This window comes from Condylura cristata, unplaced genomic scaffold, assembly GCF_000260355.1.
Source record: "Condylura cristata isolate star-nosed mole 26May11 unplaced genomic scaffold, ConCri1.0 scaffold00027, whole genome shotgun sequence".
Lineage (NCBI taxonomy): Eukaryota > Metazoa > Chordata > Mammalia > Eulipotyphla > Talpidae > Condylura > Condylura cristata.
The window spans coordinates 5,666,033-5,676,496 of NW_004567128.1; the positions used below are offsets into that span (position 1 = coordinate 5,666,033).

General features: G+C 45.0%; 1 protein-coding gene across 2 annotated transcripts in view; it reads right to left on the bottom strand.

The window, feature by feature from the left end:
• CTPS2 (CTP synthase 2) overlaps positions 1–10,464 on the bottom strand; it is an 85,498-nt gene extending 75,034 nt beyond the window's left edge. For both annotated transcript variants that reach the window (XM_012730396.1, XM_012730397.1), the window contains exons 1-3: positions 10,205–10,464; positions 5,684–5,888; positions 1,267–1,437 (exon numbers count right to left, since the gene is read on the bottom strand). In XM_012730396.1, coding sequence (XP_012585850.1) covers positions 1,267–1,437; positions 5,684–5,849 — 337 coding nt within the window. In that variant the 5' untranslated portion in view covers positions 5,850–5,888; positions 10,205–10,464. The remainder of the gene's footprint in view (positions 1–1,266; positions 1,438–5,683; positions 5,889–10,204) is intronic.

Here is a 10,464-nt window from a genome sequence, read left to right on the forward strand (position 1 = left end):
GTTAAAACATTGCAGGGAAGACAGCCAAGGGGGCAGAATGCTGGCCTCCTCGGGCCAGAGGAATGGGGGCCTGTCCCTGAATACACAGGCTAGAGCCCCAGCCAGTGATGTCTACCCAGAGGCAGAAAAGGCCAAAAGGTGGCATCTCCGCAAGCATGTGGGTTCCAGGGTTCCCTTGGGGGGTGAAAGGGTCTGCAGCTGCCGATGAGAGCTGAAGCCCCAGAAAGGTGACATCCCTGTGGTTTGCACAGGGCCAAGTACAGTTACCTGACCCAAGTGATGCCTGAAGTAGGAATGCAGGAGCCACAGCTATCATGCCCTCCACACAGGAGGCAGTCCTGACCCACCACATACTCCCTCACTGCCCCTTTCCCTCGAGGGTGGGGTCCCCCAGGCTCTGTTTCCACGTGGGCAGCTCAGGAATCATAGATCAGGGCCCAGTTTTGGAGTTTTGCCATCATCCATCAGTAGGATGTAGTCAACTGAGGCAACCACTTGCTCTCCCACAGGTCTTCCCAGGCTTGCACTTGGCAGGGGGGGGGGGGAGGGCGGTGGTACAAGGAGAAAGCACAATCATAGTGAGATTGACACCAGACCATCCAGCTTCGGCAATAACATAACTGATCTTTTGCACTCCATCTGTCCCATGCCTTGTCTACTCAGCTAGTTCCAACATCAAAGTGACTTAAAGAGGATGGGGAACAGTCATCCTCCCCACCATGTAGGAACACATGCATACAAGACTTCAGAGATACTGGGGGGCTCTTGTAAGGCAAAAAGAACCCCACCTTCCAGGGAAAGAGTTGTTGGTAAAAAAGCCTGACAGTGTTGGCTGCTACTCCAATACAACCCCCTGCCCCCTCAAAGGTGAGACCTATGAAAATGCATCATCATCAAAGGATTACGTGAAGGATTACCCCACAAGGGACCCCTGGGACTCACATGCTTGTGGAGACACAAGAAGAAAGGAGACAAGGGACATAGTAAACACGGCCAACCCCGTCAGGTTCATGTGACGAACCAGCGGTGCTCTGCGAATTTTATAATAAAAGCAGAGGGAGAGTGTAATAATATTGGTAAAACAGAGAAAGGCTGATGAAAAGGATCATGGGCGTGACCTTGACACCTTAGAGGAAAAGGAGATGAATGCAAAGGTCTGCAAAGAATTAGGACTTGGGGAATGCAGGGACTTGGTGTCTTCATGTCTGTTTTGGGGAGAGCGTGGGGCTCAGCACACAGGGCTCCCTGCGTCTGTGGACTCTATACCTTGCACAGTTTTCCCCAGGAAGTCGCCACGCCTCTCCTTATTGATCACATGCTGATATATCTTTCCGGTGGTGATGTTGTTGTCCTTATAAAGGTTAATATCCAAGAATCTTTCATAATTTCCAAGATCTAAATCAACTTCTCCACCATCATTTAAGACAAACACTTCACCTAGGAATAAAAGGCAAAGGAAAAATTCAGAGGTTGTGTCCAACAGATTATTTTTCAGAAATGAGCACATTATCTTAAAGAGCTGATGAAAGGCCTGTATGCCGTAGTCTCTCATCCTTTCCCCATTCTGATGGGAAAAACTGACAATTCAGTTCCAGCCATGAAAACACACTGGATGGGACTGAATTGAACAAAACCCTATTGTGCTTTGTTAAATGTTTACTTAAATTCTGCTTCAAGGTTTTGCTTTCCCAAACTTACGATATACACACAAAAAGAGGGGTTTAAAACAAAATTTTAAAAATGAATAGTTTACTATAAAGTATCACTATCCTGGATTATCCATTTGGCATAAGCAGGTTTTCATGGATTCTCATCTTGGTTAAAGTGACAGACAGTAGCTGAAAAGCAGGGCAACCGTTAGTCCACAGGCCAACTTTGGGGAAAGTGAAGAGGGGAACAAAAGGCGCTCACAATAATTCATCAACAAACCCACCTCGAGATAAAAGGAGATGGAGAATAAAAATTTAACCACACCAGGAGCATTTCTGCTGACTGTGGATCTCCACCATCATGTGAGGGCAATGATTAGGGGTCGAATGTTCTAAACCAACCTTGTAAGAACTGAATTCTGTCTCTCTCATTTACTGCAATTGTTAGATGTTCCAGTGAAAAAGGTTAGCTTATGAACCTAATTGAAAACCTTTATATCTTCATTTTCATCTCCCTTAAAAGGTACTTAAGTGTGGTAGAAAGATCTTAGTTTCAAGGAGAAAGGAGTAAATTGACAAAACTAGAATATTTTCTTATTTCCTAAATTCTATTTCCAGTTCCAATTCCACTTTCTCATGTTAATCAGGAATGGCCAATCTATACAAAATCATTTTACTTCGCCTGAAAAATAAAGCAAGATCTGTGAAATATCTCTCGGTCAAATTCAGTTTGGCACTACTACTACATGGCAATAGTCTTGAAACTTTAATTCCTAAATTTTATAAAACATATATATACATCATGTTCCCAAAAGACAAAAATACACTATAGAGAAGGTGTTCCTTCAAAAACAGGGTTTTTTTTTTCATAGTCATTTTAATCAGTACACGTATGTATTTAATAAGTATCAGTATATTTCGAACAATGTAGTTAAAGCCATGTATTTTGAGCAATCGTTTAATAATTATTTATCATGTATCTATCACTAAATGGGTGGGAACTGGAGCTTATTAGAATGCCCAATAATGACAATAATAGCAATCAAGATAATAGTTCACATTGGTTGAGTGATTGGCATTTTGCTAAATGTTCCTCACAAATTATCTGGTTTAATTTAAAGCCATAATGATCACCTGAATTCTTATGATTACCTCCACTATATAGATGAGAAAGCTGAGGTTAGGAGAGGTGATGTGCTATGTCTAGATTCACACATGGGTATATCCTCATGGATTTGGCTCACATCACAAGCTCTTGTTTCTTGTGCTTAGAATCAGCCCTCCCAGGAGGTTCTGACTTGAAATACCTCTAACTTGCTTGCCTTTCTCTATCATGTCTCAGGTGCCTTCACACTCACCAGAGTCTGTTCTGTGTAAGTATTATACACTCTCCTCCTTTCTTGTTGCTTTCCTCTAAAAGGAGTTCCTGATTCCCAAATCAAATTTAGCCCTAGGTTGGTAGTTCTGAAAAAATGAGTTTGGATAATTTTGAAGATCTTTGGACAGGCAAGATGGCATCTTCCACCCGACTGCTTAGTTTTACAATGTTTTGAGTACTCTTTTGCTATGTCAAGCTTTTACTCCCATTTCCATCATCATCTCCTTCTGTGCTATGGCATGAGCCTTGCCTTGTGCTTTTCAGATGACCTTACTTCTTTCTCCTGCCCTTCATCTGGAAAATCTGTCTTTCCCCATTCTATAGATTATACCTACCCTCAGGCCCCACTTATATCAATGTCTTTTAAAACTTTCTGAATTTCTGATTCGGTACAATTTCCTTTTCCTTTGAACCCAAAGTACTTTGTCCACATCCTATTTATTAACAGTGGTGATGATGGGCAGGAAGAAGAAGGCAGAAGACAGAGCATACCATGTACATCACATGTATCATCTCACTTCATCCTCACAACCATGCAAGGATTATTTAATATTACTATCTTTTTTTTTTTTTACATCACTTTGTGCATTTTTCCATCTCAGTTGTAATCCCCGTGGACTTCCCATCACCAAATCACCCCTGTGCCATCACCATAGTCCAGTGCATTTCCCTCCCCCCACTGTTTTTGATCCCATTCCCCACTCCACCCTCATAAAATGTCTCTGGTATATAGCTGTTCATTATTATTATTATTTTCTCGCCTGGTCCATTATACTCCTGCTATGAGTGAAACCAAATGGTATTTTTCCTTTTCTTCATGGCATTTCACTAAGCATGATCTTTCCCAGCTCCAACCATGTTGCTGCAAAAGGCATGTGTTTATTTTATTTCTGATTGCTGAGTAATATTCCATTGTGTATATGTACCACATCTTTTTAATCTAGTCATCCACTTTCCGGCATCTAGGTTGTTTCCATGTCTTTCTAATTGCAAATAAAGGAGCAATAAACATGGGGGTGTGGGTATCTTTCTGAATCAGCGTTTTTGTTTCTTTTGGGTAGATACCTAGGAGTGGGATTGCTGGGTCATATGGAAGCTCCATGAAAAACAGGGTTTTTTAGACTTGAAAGACTAACAGATTTTTAACTAGACAGTGACAGTAAGGTTAATTCAGAAGAAAACTAGATGTGATTACCAAATCAAAGCACACACACAAAAATAAAAATAAAAGCCCTTATAATGAATAACAATGAGTAAAGGAAATTGAAATAGATATAAAAAACATATATGTGCACATATACACAGAATAAGGTAACGAAAAATACACAAAATCAAAACATCCACAAAGGTCCCTATTACATAAAGGAATTTACTATATAATATCAACAACAACAAAAAACCCAAAGTTATCATCCCAAATCAAAGTAGATAAAATGCTCTGAAATAATCTTCAAAGAAATGTGTAGGTACTTCTTGTAAAGTTTAACAAAAAGATCCCTAGATTAATCTTGAAGTCAATGAGACATGGAAGCTAAAAAAAGAAAAGGAATAATGAGAACAGTCCTGATCTACTGGGTGATAAAAAGCTGCAGCTATGAAAATGGTGGGCGGGACCAAAGAGATCAGTGGAACAGAACAGAAAAAGACAGACTCAAGTAGAGACAGAAATTTAGTATCTAATAAAAGGTGGCATTTCTGTTGTTAGTCAGCAGAAAAAGGATAAGATCTTTGACAAATGCCATTAGGAATAGTTGGTTCATCAGGAAAAAAAAAAAACATTTCATCCTCACTTCACATCAAATTAAATTCCAGATGTGATGGCAATGTTAAAGTAAAAGAAAATGCGGGCCCTCCCTGGTGGCACAATGGGTTAAAGCGCAGCACTGTGAAACTATCTACAGCCACTGCAGCACAAGTTCAATCCCCAGGATGGGAGCTGATCCACCTGGTGTGGCAGACCTCTTTTGACCCGCCCACTGCTCCCCTCAGCAGTGTATTCCTACTTCACTGCCTGTTCTGCTCCCCTACTCTGTCTCTGGTGACTCCTCTCACCCCCTGCACCTCTGGCCTATACCCCAACTCTGTATGCATAAATAAATAAATTAAACACGCGCACACAGTACTGAAGAGCTAAGACCTTAAAAAAAAATTTAGTATACACATCAAAACCCACGGGGATTACAATTGAGATGAAAAAAAAAAGTACAAAATGATGTAAAAATAAACTATTAAATTATAAAAAAAAATTAGTATGCACATCAAAATGTCACTACTTAGTAAGAGCCACTCCAAGAAGTGAGAAGTAGATGATTTTTATTTTCTTCTTGCTATTGTCTCAATTTTTATCTAACAATAAAATGTTAAGAAAATATATTATCTTTATGGTTAAATAAAGAAAAACATAAGTCATACTGCAAAATGGACAATGAAAATTATATCCTCACACACAGCTTCCCAAAGGGCTGACGAATTTGGAACGTCATCAGCAATCTGGAAAATGTGTCAACAACCACAAGAACATTCTCATATTCATAATGCAAGACCAGCAGCTCCACTTCTGAAATTACCCAAACACAGCTCATTTACCCAAGGGACAAAAAAGAAATGCAATTTAACCCAGAGCTTGAGGAGTTGGAGGGAGGGGTCTCTTTCATACCGTGCTCATAAGGTGAGAAAGTACCCGCGTCAATGTTAATATAGGGGTCAATTTTGATGGCTGTCACTCGGAGTCCACTAGATTTCAGAATTGTCCCAATGCTGCTCGCAATGATCCCCTTTCCAATGCCTGAGATGACCCCACCAGTGACCAGGATGTACTTCATTGGCAGAGGAGTGACTGGGTGCCTGCACCCAGATGTAGCCTGAAAGGTAATAAAATTAAAAGTCAAGGAAGAAAAACATTTTCTCAAAGTGGTAAAGCAAAGTGTGCTAAACCAGAACTTCAAAAGCAACAGCATTTTTCCATCTAAACTAAATAACTGAAGCTCAGAAATAATGTCACATCCAGGCCCTTTGCACCTACAGGGAGCTGTGGCTGACTGCCTTGCCCTGACCTTCACATGATTAACTTTATCATAAGAACTGAAACTTTTCTGGGCTTCAGAGTATAAGATCGGGTCCTGACAGATCTGTATAGGCTGTACCTGGACAAGTGACTTAAGTTTCTAGGCTGCTTCTTCGTCTGAGGAAAGAATGAAGATACCAATCCCTCAGGATATAATTCGGCACTAGGAAGAATTTAGCTATCAAGTCACGCAAAGACATGGAAAAGCCTGACATGCATACTGTTAAATACATGGATAGTCCTTATTTGTATATTGCTAAATACAAGCCAGTCTGAGAAGGTGCCTTTTCCATGGTCATGGAAAAGGCATGACCATGGCGAAAGTAAAAAGGACCATGGTTGGTTGCGAGGGGATGGGAGGAGAGGGAGGGATGAATGAGAAGAACAAAGAGGATATTTTAGGGCAGTGAAATTGCTCTGTGAAATACTGTAAAGGTGACTACAGATCGTTATACATTTAGCCAAGCCCACAGAAAGAACACCAAGAGCAAACTCGACCGCAACCTATGGACTTTGGGTGATGATGTGTCAGTGCAGGTTCAGACATTGTAGCAAATGTGCCACTAGCTCAGGCTGGTGATGGTGGGGGAGGCTATGAATTGGGCAGGAGGGATCAGTAAGTGTTGGGAGATCAATACTTTGTGCTCAATTGTGCTGTGACTCTAACATTGCTCCAAAAATAGCCTTTTTAAAAAATCAATATTCAGGGCTCTCCCTGGTGGCGCAACGGGTTAAAGCACGGCATTATGAAGCTCTACAAAGCCACTGCAGCACAAGTTCGATCCCTGGCCAGGGAGCTGACCCACATGGCATGGCAGACCTCCCTTGTATTGCCTGCTGCTCCCCTCAGCAGTAGATTTCAGTCGATCTGCCTGTTCTGCTCCCCACTCTGTCACTGGTGAATCCTCCCATCCCAAGTATCTATGGCCTGCACCCTAGCTCTTGTACATAATAAATCTTTATTCAAAAATTCCACTTTGCATTACTCCAGTTCACAATTAAAAATAAAAGACTTGGAAGGGCCTCCCTGGTGGCACAGAGGCTAAAGGCATAACACTAGCAAGCTATGAAGCATGAGTTTGATCCCCGCCATGGAGCTGACCCACAAGACACAGCAGATCTCTCTGTCTCACCCACTCAGCAGTGGATTTCAGGGGATCTGCCTGTTCTGCTCCTTATGCTGTCTCTGGTGAATCCTCTCAGCCCCTGCCCCCACACACACCTCTGGCTTACACCCCAGTTCTTGTATGAATAAATAAATAAATAAATCTAATAAAAAAGTAATAAAAATAAATGAATAAAAGACTTGGAAATTACACACGAACACATTTATTTGAGGAATATATCCATTCTGATTTTGCACTTTCCTCTCAAAACCACCTATCTTAAGGGTGTCCGTTCATCTCTCTGAGCTGTAAGTTTTGTTTGAATCAGCTTATAAAATAAATGAAGCACATAAAATGAAGTTATCCCTAATATCCACTCCCATCCCAAATGGCTTCCCTGAGCCCAGTCAGCAGGCCTGCCTTTCCCTGTACAAGATACATGACCACGTTCAGTGTCATGGTTCACTACAGACATAGACACCCACTGACTAGAGCTAGATTTGGCCTGGCAGATTCTCAGTTCAAACCCACTTCCAGAGCTGTCTGAATAGTCATCTCTCCACTCCTACCTTCCTAGCCTCCCTTCCTTGTTTTGCATTGATAAGTGCCCCTCTTCCTGAGTCAAGAGCCTGGGCTCAAATGCTGACTGTCACTTAACAGGTATGACCCTGAGCAGCGTCTTCAACTTCTCCAAACCTCAATCTTCTCCACCTATGTGGCACACAGAGACCAAAACCTTCTAGAAGCAGGTGGCCATTTACCAAGAGTGGCCAAGTGTTAAAGGTTAGCTCTTAGCAGCTGAGAGGCACCCACTCACTGAGTCAGTGGGTTCACTAATGTTTACTGGGTGTCTACTACATGCTTGACAGCGTCCCAGGCCCTGCAGATAGGGGGTGAACCTGTGCTCTTGGATTTCACCTCTCCTGTGATTAAGGGGGAAATAAGTGGGATTGTAATTGCGCTTCATCCTGGCACTGCCATACTCTTCAGATGAATCCCCTTTGTGAAAATTTCAAAACGGGCTCTCACTTATGGCACAGCAGCTTAAAGCACAGCACTGCAAGCTAGCCACAGCTGCTAGTTCAATCCCCACCCCCAAGGTGATGATGCACAGTGCAGCAGACCTCTCCTGGCCCCTCCTGCTGCTCCCCTCAGCAGTGTATTTGTCAATCTACCTGTTCTGCTCCTGCTCTGTCTCTGATGAATCCTCTCACCACTCCCACACCCTGGCCTGTACCCCAGTTCTGTATGCATAAATAAGTAAAATCTTTTTTAAAAATTCTAAAGGGCCCTCCCTGATGGTGCAACAGGTGCAAGCTGGCCACAGCCACTTCAGTGTGAGTTCCATCCCTGGCCTCGGAAGGTGATCCACATGGAGAGCGTGGCAGACCTCTCCTGACCCACTCACTGCTCCCTCAGCAGTGTACTTGGTTGATCTGCCTGTTCTGCCCCCCATTCTGTCTCTGGTGAATCCTCTCATGGCCCCTGCACCTCTTGCCTGTACCCCAGTTCTGAATGCATAAATAAATAAATCGTTAAAAAATTCCTACTAAAAAAAAAGTTTGCAAAATGAAAAAATGCCACAGGATACACTACAGCATGTTCATGTGAAGTCACTTTAAAAAGTAAAAAGATGAAGTTAAATCTAGTGGTATCTTCTTTAAGGGAATGATCCAACTCTGAGAAAACCCACGTATCTGGATACAGTAAAAAAAAAAAATTGGCTGCATTAAAAATGTTTTCAAGCCAATGTATACAAAATATCATTTTAACACAATATCGGTATTTGTTATGTGAGAGATTTCACTTTTGGATTTGGAGGGAGGAGGGAAGGAGTACTCAACCTTCTGAAATCCACCTCTTGATCCAGACTCCCACATTTCCAGGACAGGAGTCACTTGTGGCAAGTGGCCACCGCTCTGGAAAGTGCCGGCCTCTGAACAACTAAAAAACTTTCGCAGCACTAAGGGATACTGTCTCAATAACAGCAATTTTAAAAGCAGTGTTAGAAACAAAAGCGTACTTGCTGAATGATCTCATTGTGTAAAGTTCCAGAACAGGCAAAAAAAAAAAAACAGAAAACTAAGGTACAGTCGAAATCACGGGGTGGGGAGTTGTGGGTGAACTGGGAAAAGACTCCAGGGAACTTTCCAGGAAGACGAAACCAACCGGTCCCGTCCCGTCCCGTTGGGTGGACGTTACACGAGTGGCCAATTCATCCAATCTGCACACTGCAAACCAAGGTATTTAACTGTATGCAATGTACACCTCAAAAGTATAAAAAGTGTTGCAAAGCGAAAGCTCTTCTGTAGCTGCGGCGTCCTGGGGCACAGCGCGCCCTACGCCTCTTGTTTGGGAGAAAGGCGAGGGTCGGCGTCACCCAGAGCACTGGGCGGGGGAGGGGACCGAAAGGCCGTTTCTCTCCGCGCCCAGCTTCACTTCCGCCAACGCCATCTCGGGGCTCCCCAGGCTCCCGAGGTCTGGGCAAAAGGAGGCTGGGGGTGGGGGGTTGGAGTCGACCCTCGTGCCCCAGCAGAGCCCGGCGCCCGGGCGCCCAGATCCGGGGCGGGGTGCGGGGAAAAGTGCCCCCAGGGACGCAACGCTCCAGACCCCCGGTCACCGCAGGGCGAGCTCCGACGGCGCCGGACCCGGGCAGCGTGGCCCCACGCCCAGCCGCGCCCGTTTGGCCGCCCGGGGCTGAGTGCAGGGGAGCGGTGTGAGGGCCGTGCCCTGCTGCCGGCCCGGTAGACTGGGCGCGGGCGCCACCCCACAGGGGACAAAGGCGCTCGGACCCACGTGCACTACGGAGCTGGGGGCACAGGAGGGGGCGGGGCCCTGGGGAGCGGGGGACCTCGGCACCGACACCCCGGAGGCCCTAGGGCGGAACGCAGGCTCTGGGAGGCCCGGGGGGCGAGGGGGGGGGTTACCAGCGTGGTGGTAGTAGAGGCAACAGGAGAGTGGCCCGTGGGGACGGCGGGCTCCGCCTCGAGGCCAAGACGCTGCTCACCTGTCGGGTTGAGGAGGGGACAGCCGCTAGGGGTACCCCGAGTTGCCACCGAGTCCTCCTCGCCTCCCGCGCCGGCCTTGGGGTGCGATGCGCCTCCTCGCCCACCTTCCCCTCTCCCCCAGCTCTGGCCCCGCTGACTCACTCCGTGAGCTCGGGGTTTGCACCGGGTTTGTGCAAAGCTCCCAACCAGCGCTTAAAAAGTGATTCCTGCGGCGCAAACAGCCTCGCGTCACCCTCCGCCCTGGACGCTCTTGGCCCCA